The sequence below is a fragment of the Plecotus auritus genome (assembly GCF_963455305.1).
Source record: "Plecotus auritus genome assembly, chromosome: 5".
Lineage (NCBI taxonomy): Eukaryota > Metazoa > Chordata > Mammalia > Chiroptera > Vespertilionidae > Plecotus > Plecotus auritus.
Window position 1 is genome coordinate 107,150,823 of NC_137776.1, and position 16,339 is coordinate 107,167,161.

The window sequence follows — 16,339 nt, forward strand, 5'->3', positions numbered from 1 at the left end:
CTGCCCCGACACCCCTCCTCCTCCCCCCCCCCCACACACCCCCTCCCCTGCACCCCGCTCTGGTTAAGCCAACAACGCAGCCTTCCCCTCCAGGGCTCAGTCCTCACCTCCGGTTTCCCAAGGCCCAACGCCTTCTTCCCTCTGCCCCACGCTCTCCACAGGGCCCGTAGGGGAGCATTCCTGGGTCCTATGCGGGACAGCTTGTTCCAATTCCCAGCCGAGGGACCAGCAGTGGGGCTGCGGAGGGGACTGGGCTGGGGGGGATGGGTATCTCCTGGTCCCTCACACCCGATCACAGGGCAGCTGGAAAGGAGCAAAGGGTCTGGCCCGGCCACGGGGCAAGCTGCCCAGCGAGGGGGGCAGGACCGGCTGCAAACTGGAACCTGGTGACTCCCCTCTTGCTATTTTCTATCTTTAAGAAACAGAGTTTACATGAACTTTATTGTTGTTTTTAATTTACTGATTAAGAGAGGACAAGGTGGGAGGGAAGAAGGGAGAGAGAGAGAGAGATTTGTTGCTCCTCTTACTTCCGCACTCATGGGTCGCTTCTTGTATGTGCTCTGACCCACTGCTCCCAGCCAGGGCGCCTCCTGCTGCTTCAGACCTGCGTGGGCCGCTCATCGGCTGCCTCCACATCCTTTAGGAGCCAGCGAGCTTTGGTCTTGACGACGGGACTACACAGCCTCGACATTTTCACTTCTTTCTAGAATATTATGATGCTATTATTTATTAAGAATAAATGTGAGCACAAAAAGAGAAGAAAACATCGCAAAAAGAGTCAAAATTGAAAAGCACCCCTTCGGGGCACAGACGCAGTGTTTCTCGAGGGTTCTCCCCAGGGCACGTGGTCGCTGGGAGGAGAAAGGAGATTGGAGGCGTGTTTATTAAAGCACAGATTCCGCACACTTTAGTAATAAATGCAGTCCTGAAAGCATATCCTTACAATGAGTAGAGCTCCAGAAAACATATCAGTTAATACATTACGTGAAGAGCCTGCATCGATACATGTTTTGCACAGATTTCTAACACAGTCCAGCGCTTGTGGAGGAAGCTGTGCTAAGAAAGTGAGAACAGCTAGAGGCCGCAGGGAGCCAGGCTGGGGCCAGGGCAGCACAGCGTGCTTCCGCTCTGACACCCCAAACCCCCTTCTCCCCAAGTGCTTGCGGCAGCACCGGGGTTCCACTCCTGCCCAGGTCCCCGCAGAGCCCCCACTTCACCCGGAGAAGTTCTGAAAGACTTCGGCGGCCTCCACCCAGCTTTGGAAGCAGGCCACACCCTGCTCCCGGATCTGCTTGCGCCCTTTGTCGGTGATGACCTCCCCACTGGGCTTCAGGATCACAAGCTTGGGGGTGGCTGTGACGCGGTACCTGGTCCTCAGCTCACTGCGGAGAGAAGGGGGCAGGCCAGGGGTCAGCGGGGTGGGGAAGCGGCTGCCACACCTCTAAAGGGACCCTGTGGCCCCAGTCAACCCTGCACAGCCTTAGAGCCAAACCCGCCAGGTCCCCTGTGAGCCTCCTTCCTTATTGCGTCACCCTCTGCAGCCTGTCCCAGAGTGTCTGCAGCTGGGCTGCTTGGGCCTGTGCTGCCCACGACCGTGGCACAGACACAGGGGACAGAGGGGCCCTCACAATGTGGCTGCTGTGACTTTCATCTTAGTTCATTTTAATTTAAATGTAAGAAGCCACGTATTGCTCATGGCTATTGTACTGTGCAGTGCAACTCTAAACCCACAAATAACCCCAATACATTCATATTCCTCTCCACATCCCAAGAGGTTGAAAGTATAAGGTGGATAGGATGGTAAAAGTTGAAATTCTGAGCCCTAAGTAAAGTACAGCCTTCCTCAGCTTTCTGCCTTACCCACTCAAGGGCACACTGATAACGCTGTGGATGAGACTTTTCTTGGCTTCTTTCCCACCATGTGTGACCCCATAAGAAGCCCTTTTACAAAATAGTTCACATTTATTTAGGGAAAGGAGCATCGTCCTTAGTTTTGCAAATCTCCCCACACCTTTCCCAGGGTTCTGCCCTCAGGACAGGACAGCTGGTGGCAATCCCCTCCAGTGCCCAGGGCCAGCTCGCAAGGGCCTCACATCAACAGCAGTCTGGTTTCCCTCATCTGTCACCCTCAGGGTATGAGCCTGAGTGGAAGGGAAATGCGCTTGAGGCCTGGTGTTAGCAAATCCTCCCCGGACATCTCCTTCCAGGTCCTGGCTGGGTTCCAGCACCAGGCCCCGACTAATCTCCCCTGGGGCAGGAATGCACACACAGCACCTACACCCATTCAAACATCTACAACAGTGACAAGCTGGCCTGCTCTGGCCACAGAGGGTCTCACTAAATTTCAAATAATGGGTAGTGCAGAGACCACTTCATCAGACCATAATATGGAATTGCAACTGGAAACCAATAAAAAGTAATTTTTTGGAATGAGCTTGAAAACTAACCATAGATTATATGTGAAATAGCAATGCAGGCTACAAAGTAATTAACACAGAGCAATATGGAACATACTACAAGTCCCAAACTGGAGATACAATTCGGCACAGCAAGAGGCTGCAGCATTAACACCCTCACCCAGAACTGGAAGGCCGCTGCAGAGAGAGGGCCGCGTGTGAGAGGCTAAGAAAACAGTGATGGAGCCAACAAGGGAAGGGAGAGAGAAGCAACAGAAGATTAAGAACAGAAATCACTGATAGGAAAAAATGAACCGAAATAGGGTGAGCAAGAAAGCCAAATTGTCTTCTTAGGAAAGGCTAAGCAACAAGCAAAGCTCCCCTGAGACTGGCCAGCGCGAAGGGCCGGAGCGTCAGGATCAGGGCTCCGCACACAGGTCACCACGCAGCCCAGCGCTGCTCCTCAGGAAGCCTGACCGCGCAGCCGCCGGCGGGCCACACATGCCCACTGCTCACATGAGGAGGAAAAAGAGATAAAAGGGAGAAAAGATGTGAACTACTGACAAACCCAAACCATGTTAAACTGCAGATGAAGGGGACAAACGGATCTGTGACAAACCACCATGCGAGCCTGGGTCTGGGGGCCAAGCTCCGACGGGCCTGGGACATGATCTCTGCGGTTTAAGAACCCTGCGCAAGCCCTGGACTTTGAAACGCTTGAGAAATTCTTTCCCCGAAGGCATAAAGCCAAAGCACGGGAGAGCGACAGCCCAAATCGCCCTTTGCACAAAAGCTCAGGGTTGTGCCTGCGGCCTCCTCGGAGCTTTGTCCGGCCACGTGGGCACCTGGGTGTGTCAGCGCTTGACTCTGGACAGTGGGGCAGGGCATGCCGCGCCCACCTACCAGGAAGGAAGTGGTGGTCTGGCTGGGGCTTTGCCACCAAGGCCCGGGGCTTCCCCAAAGGAGAAGGGAGGGGGCGAATCTGGGTGGTGGTGAGGGGGTCCTGGAGGCCAGGGCCCACCCGGGGCCGGACTCAGCTTCCGCGTCCAGTCAGGTTCCAGCACAGCCCCGCTGCTGCTCCAGGGCCCATCTTCCTGGAGCAGCGGTGCCTCTGAGAATGGGATCCCTGCATCCTCCCCCCACCTCTCTCCCCCAACTCCCCCCACTCTCTCGCAAACCCATCAGAGTGCAGTCTCCCGCCCCTGGTGGTGGAGCCCACTTACCCAAGTTTGCCAAACTCCCAGGGCCTTCAGCACCCCTTCCAGGGACCCAGCAGTGTGGCTGAAGGGAAGAGCGGGCGGAGCTAGCGCGGTGCCCTAGACAGCTAGGGTAGCAGAGGCCTGTGGGCTTGCGGCTCAGTATCCCTGACCCTCCTGGGACAGCATGCGCCTCCAGTTCCCGGCATTAACTAGCTATGTGACCTGAGCACGCTAGTTAACCTCACCTGCATTGAGGAATAACAGAACCCACCTCCCAGAGTTGTGAAGACTAAATGATTAATATGCATATAGCTCAGCTAAGGGCTTGGTACATAGTGTGGACAAAAAAGGGGAACGTACTAAACCTGACAAGCTGGGGGGAGCGGAGAAGGGGGCGCTGCATGGCGGCCTTACAAACTCAGAGACCTAAAGTTACCACATGGGATGGTCTAAAAGGAAAACTTCTTCACTAAAATGGAGTCATGCCGTGGCCAGTGTGGTTAGAGCAGTGGTTCCTTGCTAGCGGTTCTCAACTTGTGGGTCACGACCCACAGGTTGAGAACCGCTGCTGTAGAGCCTAAGGCCATCGGAAAACACAGATATTTACATTACGATTCATAACAGTAGCAAAATTACAGTTATGAAGTAGCAACAAAAATAATTTTATGGTTGGGGGTCACCACAACATGAGGAACTGTATTAAAGGGTCGCGGCATTAGAAAGGTTGAGAACCACTGGGTTAGAGCATCGTCCAGTGCACTAAAACTCTGCGGGTTCCATCTCAAGTCAGGGAGTGTATGGGAAGCAACCCATTAATGTTTCTCTCTCTCTCCCTTCCTCTCTCTAACATTAATTAAAAATATATATATCCTCGGGTGAGGATGTGAAAAAAAAAATCAAGTCCTGGCAGGTAGTCATGTGCTAGGCCAGCATCTGCCTTGACAAAGGTCAGTCTTTACCCTGGCTGAGCTTCGGAACCAGTAACCCCTCTGTCCAGACCCCTCCAGCACAGGCAGAGACCACAAACCCCCTCATTGTTATCAGTATCCTGTTAATTGTTAACTGTCCTATACCTACCTATGTAAAAGATGTGTCTATTCCTTTTATTTTTATCCAGTCCCAGAGATTTCCCTGCCTTGCTTCCTCCTGCCTCCCTAATCTATCACCAATGAATTTCATGTAACCCCCTTACCGCTGCCCCCTCTGATTCTGATGTATAAAAGTGGTAAAACTGTCATTTTCTGAAGCATTTCCTCGATCCATTGAGATTTTGCTTCCCAGCAATTGTTATTTTTGCTCAAATAAACACATAAAAATTCTTACAGGTTTGGACTTACGCTGACAATAAACGCTGGCTATTCTTACTGGGTGCGACGGACACAGCCCCAATTCCAGCCGGGCCAGGTGCCCAGTCTCGGCCCTTGGCTATACTATCCAGCACGGAATGGGTAACAAGCAGACTCAGAACCAGTGCCACCCTGTGGAGCACGGGGAGAGAGGAAGGTGCGAGAAAGCGCAGCCCAGGACTCCACAGCCACTCTTATCACCGGGAGAGACTGGATGGGGCAGGGGCCACCGGCTGCCCGGGCCTGAAACAGACAACGAAGGCAGAGCCATGGAGCTGCCCCCTCAGGGGCTCCCTCCTCCAGACCAGCTCCCGCCTGCGGGTGTTCCAGCTAGGCGGATCGATCACCTTCATTTGTTTCCCCTTCGACTTGCTGCTGTTGTTTTAATCACCGGCAACATTAAATCAAGCTCTGACACAGTAATCTGGGCTCTGAGGAGCAAGGAGGAGGTTTGGAATAGACATTTTGTTTCTCCAGCTTATCTTGAAAGAGTCAGTGTGGGCCCTCAAATCGTCACCCTGGCAGCCTCTGCCTGGGGACAACCGTAACCTTGGAGCCGCACAGGAGCCATCCCTTCTCCCTGGCCTCGGCACCCCTCTGGATGCTGAGCTGTGCCCAGAGAGAATGGCCTGTGCCTTTTCGTTGGGCTGAGGGAAATCGTGGTCACAGAGCATTTTAGCCATTTCAGGGACATCTGAGAGCCCAGCTCCTCCTGGCCCTCGGTGCTGGTGCTGGTGCTGGTGCTGGTGCTGGTGCTGGTGCTGGCGCAACGCTGGTGTCCTCCCTTCACCTAACGCAGTGCCTCACAATCCCTGGCACAGCCGCCTCTCGGTCACCATAGCAACTCCTGGCTCCAGTCTCTTTCCATCTTGGCCACCAGCAGACGGTTACAGAGCAAAACTCTCTCTACTTATCCCAACCATGCATCCAACAAGCGCCCTGCAGACATAAAGCTCTGCACAATGTCTAATCTGACCTCAGGGCTACAGAGAACCCCAAACACTCAACACGTAGTGTTAGGCTCCAGCCATGGAGGGCATGGGCCTCCCAGGCTAGAGATGCTCCCGGTGTCACCAAGGGCGCGGCGGAGGAGGGACTGCCAAGGGGGCTCCAAGGTTGGGGGATGTGGTATGCAAAACCTTTAGGGGCGGGAAGTGTGGGAAGTGTTCTGGAACTTCAGTTATCCAGTCTGGACAGAACACAGGTGGGAAGGGCAGGGGTGGGGGACAAGTGTGGTCAAATGCTGGAGGTCAGGGAGGATGCAGACTGAGAGCCACGGGAGAGCCGGGAAAGGCACGGCAGGACCAGACCTGTCTTTGATGAGATGAGGCAGGTGTGAGAATAAGAATCCATTAAGTGGGGACACCAAGGCTGGGGGACTGGTTAGAGTATTCTAGCAGTCCAGGACCTAAATGAAGTAGAAATGAATAGAAAGACAGGAAAGGACTGGAGAGCCACAGACTCGGCAGATTCGGGGCCTGACAGGGACACACTGGGTCAGTAAGTCCAGAAGGAGCTGGGCCCTCAGGTGGAGAGGGCACACATGAGCCACGGTCTGCTGGTTTTCCATCTGTCCCACCCTGGTGACCTGGAGCCAAGGTGCTCTATCCATGGGGCCATGGGTGGGGGCAATGGTGAGAACCAGAGCGGGGGGAGGGGAGGGGAATACTCCAGAGCCCAAGTGAGCACTAGTGTTGTCAAGAGACAATCACAGAATGCGTGTGACATCTGCACTGAGCAGGCCTCACCTGCAGAGCACATGCCACAGGAATGCCTGCTGGCAAATGTAGCTGTTACTTCTTCCTGGGCCCATAACAAAGGGAAGTAAGCCAGTCAGGATGGCCTGTCAGTGGTGCTACCCCAAGTTCAGGCCTGGAAGGTCACCCCTCCTCTTGCCCACACGCCTCTGGCTGAGGGATGCCGGTAAGCATGTCCCTGTCCAGGCAGAAGAATGGCACTCACACTGCTTTTGCGGGGGCTGCACTGCAAAGCCAAGGTCTAAGGAGCTCTGAGGACAAGGTGAGCAACTGGGCATTTCCTTCCCGCCGGGCCTTTGCAGTGGTCCCACCTCCAGCCATGCCAACGTGACCTGGGGGCTCTGTGGTGATTCCCTTTCTTCCTTCCACGACTCACCGTCAGCAGTCACCTGATGGACGGCTGTTACCATCTAACTAGGCTGTTACCATCGTAACTAGCTAGTTCATATTACAAATGGGAAGAAAGCAAAAGGGAGGCCAGACATTGTAAGCATGGTTATCTGGCAGCTTCGCCAGGAAGCTGCAACTTTACACTCCCTCGTCCATTCCCTGCAGATCCCTGCGGGAAGGGGTCCAACAAAGGGGAAAGGGGTGCATGGTCAGTGAAGTTGGGGTGACATAGGGCAGGCGCTTACCTGTCAGTCTAACCTGGAAAAAGATAACTGGCTAGAGGGGGTGGAGCCACTGCAAGTGCACAAAATCCCAAAGGATTCATTGGATGAGCTCCAACTCAAAATTCACAGCAAAGGAATCCTCTCTCTCTTGCTCCTCTTGCTTCGCTCCTGCTTCCTTGCACTGGCTTGTTCTGTGACCCCGAGCTAGCCTGCCTGGCATGTGGCCCCGGACCCCACAGGCAATGGCCTGCAGTTGGAACACAAGCTAAACCAGCCAGATGCTGGACCAGACTTGATTATGGACTTCTTCCATGGCAGAGGGAGGTGGGGCCTCGGTGGGGAACTCCCTTAATGTTACAGCATCAATAAAGCTTCCCACCATACCTCACCCTCCCATGGAGGCCTCAGGAAATTCTTGTGGAAATGGAAAAGCATGACCTGAGGGGGCCCAGGAGATTACTCCTCCAGCCCCATAGCACCAAGCAGAGTGCTATGTTCTGAACACAGTAGGAACTTCCCCCCTGCTGCCTGGATGCTCCCTACATTCTTTTTTTTTTTTTTTTAAATATACTTTTATTGATTTCAGAGAGGAAGGGAGCGGGAGAGAGAAACATCAATGATGAGAGAGAATCATTGACCAGCTGCCTCCTGCACGCCCCCACATTGGGGATCAAGCCCAAAACTCAGGCATATGCCCTGACCAGGAATCGAACTGATCTCCTGGTTCATGGGTCGACATTCAACCACTGAGCTACACCGGTTGGGCTGCTCCCTACATTCTTTAGTCCTCCTTGGTGGTGGCAACTTCCATTTGCTCCTTATCTGATTCCATGAATGCAGGCTGGGATAAGCAGAACTGAGGGCACAGCTTCAAGAACCCCTACAAAATACCCCATTTCCAAACCTACAAACAGCAATGACAGGGTTAACGAAGTGCAGTCTGGGAAGGGGTAGGGACAAGGAGCCAACTTCCCCAAAGGAAAACCTGAGGCTGGTCCCTCCAGAGATCAGGTTCCTGGTCTGAGACTGAGGCCAGATGCCCCCTGGGGCCTGAGCTGCTCAGCTGCCTGCAAGGGCCTCATGGGCTTTGGGCTTCGACCCCATAATGGGGGAAGCAGAAGGGAGTTCTGGTGGCGCTCCCTCCTTAGCAGGACAGCCCCAGTGCCTCAGCAGACAAAGTGCTGGGACCCAACCAGCCCACACGGTTCTGATTCATGCGTCAGCACAGTCCAGGCATGTGTGATGCATCCTTATGCTAGCACTTCACACCTTGCCTACCAGCAGTCTTGGGCTGGGCTCTGCCATGCCAGGGCCTGAGCTCTTGGCTTGATTACTGTCACTTTCTCTTTTTTTTAAATATATTTTTATTGATTTCAGAGAGGAAGGGAGAGGGAGAAAGAGATTGAAACATCAATGATGAGAGAGAACTACTGATTGGCTGCCTCCTGCACACCCCTTACTGGGGATCTAGCCCACAACCTGGGCATGTGCCCCTGACCGGAATCAAACCTGGGACCCTTCAGTCCGCAGGCTCTATCCACGGAGCCAAACCAGCTAGGGAACTGTCACTTTCAAAACTGTGTTATTTCAAAAGCTGTGCATAACTTGAATACTAAGCAAATCAAAAGGCATTTTACAACCGGCACTAGACATGATGCTAAGATGCATCCTTTTGCCAAGTGAATCCCGGTCATTTGGGCCTATCTTTGACGTCTGTCGCTACTCCTGCTGTGAGAGAAGCAGGCTTCCCGCCTCGCCTCTCCCTCCGCATCATGAAAGCAGGTGTTGGAGAAAGAATCACTCTTCCACGGGACTTCCCAAGTTAGCTTCCATTGTTAATTGCCCAGAAGAATCTCCTTTGAGGACAATTAATTTGGGAGGGTTCATGCCACAAGGAAACCATAATCCCCAGAGAAATGCACAGGTGCCCTGTAAACAAAGCCCAGAAACCTCCCTTGGGACCGCCCGAGGGGACGGGGTAATGCACTCCATGAGGCGCGATCTAAACCCAAGCCTGGACGCCTACACCACGGGGACCGCCAAGACACCCACACGAGGGCCCGAGCCACATTCCCCTCTGCAACCCACCCTCCAGGCCTCCCTCCACCTCCTCCCTCTTCCCGCAAGTCCCCCCTCCCCGCTACGGAGCCCGTGGCGCAGCCAGGGGAGAACTATGGCCAATTTCTAGTTCATTCACTAACTCCGAAACCCAGCAAAGCTGAGCGTCCCCGCCCTGTCACGTCTCTAAACAAGAACACGATGAGATCCTTCAGGGCAGGGATTTGTGTCACCTCTGACCTCTGCCTCCGCAGGTGTCAGGGACCTGGTTCCCTACAGCTGGTGCAGGACCGCCCTGACGGTGAGGACATTGCAATCATGGGCAGTAAAAATGAACCTGGGCTCCCTCTCCCGGGCCCCGAGCCCGGGCCCCCGCACTGCTGGCCTGGGCAGCCACCCCTCGGCCTCCGGTTCTGAGCAGAGCGACTTCCCGAGTCCCCTCTCGCTTCAAACTCCGTCTTCCCCGTACGGTGGGGCTCCGCGCACCGCAGCAGCTCGGAGGTCGGAGAAAGGCAGGCTCTCCAGGCAGAGCGTCCGGACTCCCCGGGGAGCGACCGCTCCAGTCCCCGAACCGCTCCAGCCTCCCTGGGAACCTGCGCGCAAACTACCTGGACCCGGGCCGGGGCTCCTGACTGCAGGGACAGGAGGGCGGTGAGCGAGGGGACGCGGGGGCGCGCCGGGGGGGCGCGTCGGAGGGGCGGGGGCCGCCGGCTAATCCCAGCCGGGCCACACTCACTGCCGGTAGGGGTCGTGGAAGGGGAGCGCCAGCCAGGCGCCGGGCAGCTGACGCAGGAACCCTTCCATCTCCTGGGCGCTGCCGTCGGTGGACACGAGGACCACAGCCAAGGGCGCGGGCGGGCGCGCCTGCTCCACCAGCTCCGCGTAGAACTCGCAGAGCAGCGGCGTGAAGTCGCGGCTGGGCGCGCACCGGCCCGACGCGAAGTACAGCGCCACCACCTTGTTCTGCAGCACCGCCTCGGCCTCCACCCGCGCGCCGCCGGGGGCCAGCAGGCGCCGCCCGAGCAGCACGTCCACCATGGCTGCCGGGGAGCAGAGGCGGCGGCGGCGAGCGCGGGCAAACGGTCACTGGCGGCGGGTGGGCATCTCTTTTCTCCCCGCTCGGTGCTGTGGCGGCGCAAGACCCTCCCTGGCACCAACACCGGCCTCGGCGGGCGACTGGGGCAGCAGCGTCCGCACTGGGGAGAGGCGGCGGGAAATTCACAGACACCTGCGGCCGCCACAGCAGTTTCGGCGCGGCGCCTCCAGGCAGCGAGTTGCCCCGCTAGAGCTCTAGCGCTCTCCGCTGCGCCCCGCCCCACGCCCTCCACACGCCCCTCTCCCCGCCCCTCCATCACCCGCAGCTCTCCGCTCCGCCCCGCAGTCTCCGTGCTCTCGACCCACGCGCTACTCTTCCCTCCGACCCTCCCCTGCGCCTGCCCACCGCTCCACCTTGCGGCGCTCCCCCTGCGCTCTTTCCCGCCCCACCTGCCTGGTATTTTACCGACCAGTTGGGCCAGGGAGGTTCTGTCCGGAGGGGCAAGGGCGGGGTGGAGGGGACACGCACCCCGTTCTTTCCCGGGATTGCGAGGACATCCTGCGCCTGGCCTGGGAGTCCTGCAATTAAGGGAGCTTCTTCTTCTTCTTTTTAACCTTCATTTATTTTAATTTTTTATTATGAAAATATTCAAATATGCATAAAAAGTAGAAATAGTATAATGAAGCCGATGTTCCCATTAGTCCAGCGTCAACAATCACCATTTACAGCACATTTGCCATCACGACGTACTTGGTGAGGGAGCTTCTTAAAGAAGCGGGATATTAAAGTGTCCCGCACCGTGTGGCGCCCGGGAGCAAACAGTCTCCGCTTTCTGCTGGGGTGGAAGGGACACGCGCCTGGGCGCAGAATTTAAGGAGCCATTAACTCCGTAATCAAGAAAAATACTGACCCCAATGCAATGTTTTATTTTATCCTCACCTAAAGATTTTTTTTGTTTGTTTATTTTTCAGAGAGGAAGGGGGAGGAAGAGAGAGAGGGAAAGAGAGAGGGTGAGAGGGAAGTGGATTGGTTGCCTCTCACATGCCCGGACAGGGGATCCAAACAGCCCCTTTCAGTGTATGGGAGGATGAGCCACCCGCCAGGGTACGAATGCAATATTTTAAAAACTCAAAATTGCTCTAGCCGGTTTTGCTCAGTGGATAGAGCGTTGTTGGCCTGTGGACTGAAGGGTCCCGGGTTTGGTTCCTGGCAAGGGCACATGCACATGCACATGCCAGTGTGGGGTGTGCAGGAGGCAGCCAATCAATGATTCTGTCTCATCATTGATGTTTCTATCTCTCTCCCTCTCCCTTCCACTCTGAAATAAATAAAAATATATTAAAAAAAAATAAAAACTCAAAACTAATGCCAAAAAGTTCATGATGAACTAAACATCAAACATGGAAATAAGACAGGATGACCCCCTGCCCTCAGACTCAGAGGGCAGGCACCTCACCCTGTCTGTACCCTCTCCTCCCCCTCCCCCTCCTACACACACACAAAAAAAAACCCCTAGGAGAATGAGGACAATTCATTGTGCTCCTCTGGAGAGGGAGGGGTAGGGCTGGGGAAGGGGTGAAGGTAGACGCCTGGGAGCAAGGTTATCCCGTCCCGCTCTGCCGCACTGTGACACTGACATGTTGGGACACCATGCACGTGGCAGAGCCAGGGCTAGCGCACACTCTGTTGCCGGACAGATGGCCCATGAAGAGCGCTACCAAAGCCCCCATTCACTGTCGTCTTAGAAGAGTAGGAATTTACAGGCAAACCTCGATTCTCCAAAGTCTCCCATCTCCAACAAGTTGGTTCTTGCCAAGTTGTTCACGGAAAATGTCTCGGTTGTCAAACAAAACTTCAGTTCTTGACCCAACAATCCTTTTGTGCTGATACCTGTATGATCAGTTACAGGTCTCTCAGGCGACAAACAAAGGAGAGAGTGTGTGAGTATGGGTCAGTTCACCACTAAACCTTGAATTGTTAACATCTCAGGAAAATTGTGCTGTGAATATTTTTTGCTTTTGTTGCTACTGATTATTATTATTATTATTAAACTAGAGGCCTGGTGCATGAAATTTGTGCATGGGGGAAAGGGGGTCCCTCAGTGCAGCCTACATCCTTTTGCAATCCAGGAACCATTGGGGGATGTCCACGGGATCAGGACTAAACCGGAAGTCGGACATCCCATTCCCAATCCAGGACTGCTGGCTCCTAATCGCTTGCCTGCCTGCCTGCCTGATCACCCCTAACCCCTCTGCCTGCCTGCCTGCCTGATCACCCCTAACTGCTCACCTGCCTGCCTGATCCCCCCTAACCACCTCTGCCTTGGCCCCTGCTGCTGCGGCTTCATCCAGAAGGACATCCAGAATGACGTCTGGAAGGTCGTTCGGCTGTCCGGTCTAATTAGCATATTATGCTTTTATTATTATAGATATGTACAGTAAGTCATTATGATTCCTAAGGTTAGTAATAGCAACAAAGTGAAAAGGAAAGTTGTGAGAACAACAATAGAGCTTTAAAAAGAAGTAATTGCAAAGTATGATAGGTGTTTGAGTGTCTGATCTGGCTACCGAGTATGGCATGGCGAAATCAGTGATTAGCACACTTTTAAAACATAAAGAGGCCATCAAGAGTGCTGATGTTGCTAAGGCTGTGAAAGTGCTCACGAAACAACAATCACAGGCAATGAAGAGGTAGGAAATTGTTGTTGATCTGGATAAAGGACAAGCAGCAGGTGACAGCATTTCAGAGGCAGTGACATGTGAAAAAGCAAAGATGCTGTGGCCTGACCTCCTGAGCACCCTGGAAACAAGGGCTGCCGGTGGCGCGTTAAGCCTGGATAAATGCAAGGAAAGAGGTGGCTTTCAGCAGTATACGGCTGCCAGCTCTAACAAAGCAGCTGCGGATAATTGCGTGACAGAATTTCAACAATCTGTAGCGGCCAGGGGACCTGTTCCCCAACGAGTGTTCAGTTGTGATGAGACAGGCCTCTCTGGGAGAACATGACCAAGAGGACCTACATCACATGGCAGGCATCGTTGCTGGGACAGGAGCCATGGAGGACAGGCTGGCGTGATTGCAGTGTGGGAGGGAGTGCGACTTTAAATTGAAGCATCTACTGAAAACCCTCGCATTTTCTAGAAAGACAATGTCATGAAAAACAAGTTGAATGCGATATGGAGGGCTCATAGCAAAGCTTGGGTAAACAGGCAGTTTTTTACTGAGTGGATTCATGAAGTGTTTGCCCACGTGCGAAGAAATACCTCCGGGAAACACAGTGCCACTCAGGGCACTTCCTGTCAAGGATGGGACTCCTGCCTGGCCCGCAGGCTTGGAGCAGAGCTGGTGAGGAGCACAGCTTCCTCACTGCTAGGTCCTCGCCACCTGCGCGCTCCTCCCCTCCAGCCCACGGACCAGCAGGTCCTTTCTAACTCCACACAAAGGTCCTGTTTCAGAGGTGGTTTTCTTTTTATTCTCCTCGCCCAATATATTATCGAATATTCTCTATTCAATAAAAATTGATATGTTTTTATTGAACTTTAGAGAGAGAGGAAGGGGGAAGAAAGAGAAACATCAATGTGAGAGAAACATACACACAACCTGGGTATGTGCCCTGACTGGGAATCGAACCCAAGACCTTTTGGTGTTTGGGATGACACTCCAACCAACTGAGCCATCAGCCAGGGCAGAGGTGTTTTGAGGTGACCTGCGAGACCAAGTAAACCCTCAGGGGGTCCTGGAAGGAGCATTTTAATATCCTCACTTGCCGGAGGTTCATAGACAGCATGGGGGCGTGTGTTCCAAGACCTTGCAAACAGCTAGAAGAAACTGTCGCCTGAGCCTGTTGCCGAAAGAGCCTGTGAGGGCTGTGAGGGGGAGCCTGTCTGTTGTGGGGGACACTGTGTCCCTGGGCAAGTCCATGGCCTTGGAGGTGGGTGGTGATGGGGAGGAGTTGGTGAGGACACAGCACTGAGCTGGCCACCCAGGAGCGCCAGGACCTTCAGAGGAGCAGCCACAGACAGCAGCTGAGGAGTCTCTTCAGAGGAATAGGGAAGGAGGCCATTCCTACTTCACTCGTCAAGGGAATGCTGGGAAATGAGCAGACATGCAAAGTTTTATTGAGAAATATTACCCTGACAAAGAAGTAGCAAACCCTGTGATAAACTTATTCAATGACTGTGCAGTGTTTCACTTCAGGCAAGTGTTAAAACGCGGGCAAAACACAAAACTAGTGGATAGTTTTTTGCTTTATTTTTCTAGAGAAAGTGGAAGGGAGAGAGTGGGGGAGAGAGAAGCAGACGTGAGACAAACACATCCATAGGTTGCCTCCCGCATGCACCCTGAGCAGGGCCACGAATCAAGCCTGCAGCCGAGGTGTGTGCCCTTGACTGGAATCAAACCCAGGACCCTTCAGTCCGTGGGCCAAGCCTGAAGCATAGTAATCCCTCCTTTGGAAAACTGCTGTTTGAAACTGCTGTTTGAACCACTCTGTTATTCTTAGACAGTCTCTTATTCTGTAGGTCAACTCTGTTATTTTTAGATGGTCTCTTAGTCTGTAAAATAACTATTTTAGTTTGAATAATAGAAAAGATAAACTTAATTGTCTGACCTTGCAAGGTAGCCATCTAACATAAGGGACTGATATGCTGATACTGATGCCAGGTGTCTGTATAGATATGTACCCAAGGTTACAGGTGTCTGTATAGATATGATATGTACTCAAGGTTACAAGTTGTCTGTATAAATATGACAGGTGTTTGCTAGATATGGTATGTACTCCATGTTACAAGTTGTCTGCAAAAATAACTTACACAAAGAACTAGAAGGATATAAAAAGGAAATACTCCTTCCTGTGTTTGTTCAGAATTTGGCAGAGGTAATCTACTCTGAACCTGCGCGCAATAAAGATGACTCCTAACTAATTGGCTCAATAAGGCATCTTGTCTAGCTCGCTGATTTGCGATACAACAAGCCAAACTAGCTAGGGATTGTTTTTGTTTTAAAGTGTTTATTTATAGATTAAAGAAAGTTAAAACAGGGAATTATCTGGGGGTCTTGAATGGATTAATTCAATTTACATTCTTTCTAATTGGGGGGGAATGATTCATTTTTCGAAGAAATCACTTCTCAGCAGCCTTCCGAATGAATTAAGTTTGAGAAATGAGGTGCCACTGTATAGTGAAATCGGAGGGAAAAATCAAGAGGAGCTGTGAGCAGTATACTATAAATCTTGTATGTGGAGGTCCATGACTTTTGTTAAATCTCAGAAGCAAGATGAATGGAATGTCCCTAAACTCTAAATATCAAAACTCTATTTTGATCTGTTTGGCTTTTTTTCTTATATCACAACAGTGAATGGAGTAGAGAAAACATTCCAAAACTTTTAGTGCCACCCACTCATGGGAGAAATGTCCGATTATTTGTGTAAATGCTGTGAGCTGAGGGGAGCAGGTGTCTGTTCCCAGGAGAGCAGCCCACCTAGGGAGCCACCCCAGTGTTGAAGCTGGGGCAGCCCTCTCTCTCCTCCAGGGCGTCCTGGGGAGCACAGTGGAGGTGGAGAAAAGAGCTCTGTGTACTCACCAGGGGCCCCTCCTCCTGTAGCTTCCCTGACTGTGTGTGTGTGTGTGTGTGTGTGTGTGTGTGTGTGTGTGTGTGTGGACTTCACCCTCAGAGCTCCTTGCAGGTGCCCAGGGGAGGGTGACTCATTTTCTTCCTCCCTGTCTAGAGGCCTTCTCCCCCAGTCTTCAAGGGCCTTCTCGGAGCCCTTCCTGTTGCATGAGACTCCCAAGAGTGTCAGGAAGGTTCTCCATTCAGCCTGGGTGACCTGGGTCCACCTCTCCACTTGTCCTCACCCTAAGGGCTCCCAGGCCCCCAAGCATGGCAGACACAATTAATTCCCAGCTAACGTAGCCTAAAGCACAATGTTTCGGGTAACA

General features: G+C 53.1%; 1 protein-coding gene across 1 annotated transcript; it reads right to left on the reverse strand.

Moving 5' to 3' along the window:
* Window positions 1-434: 434 nt before the first annotated feature.
* NXNL2 (nucleoredoxin like 2) lies at window positions 435-10,634 on the reverse strand. Its single transcript, XM_080667933.1, has 2 exons — window positions 10,107-10,634; window positions 435-1,382 (listed from the first exon to the last, which is right to left on the reverse strand). Exons 1-2 carry the CDS (start codon window positions 10,406-10,408, stop codon window positions 1,214-1,216), a joined length of 471 nt encoding a protein of 156 aa, XP_080524059.1. The 5' UTR covers window positions 10,409-10,634; the 3' UTR covers window positions 435-1,213.
* Window positions 10,635-16,339: the final 5,705 nt, after the last annotated feature.

Excerpts from the sequence above, each read along its gene's own strand:
- NXNL2 (XM_080667933.1), bottom strand. The coding sequence starts at position 10,408 with ATGGTGGACGTGCTGCTCGGGCGGCGCCTGCTGGCCCCCGGCGGCGCG. Across the intron at positions 1,383-10,106 it reads TTCCACGACCCCTACCGGCA|TGAGCTGAGGACCAGGTACC; the intron begins GTGAGTGTGGCC and ends TTCTCTCCGCAG.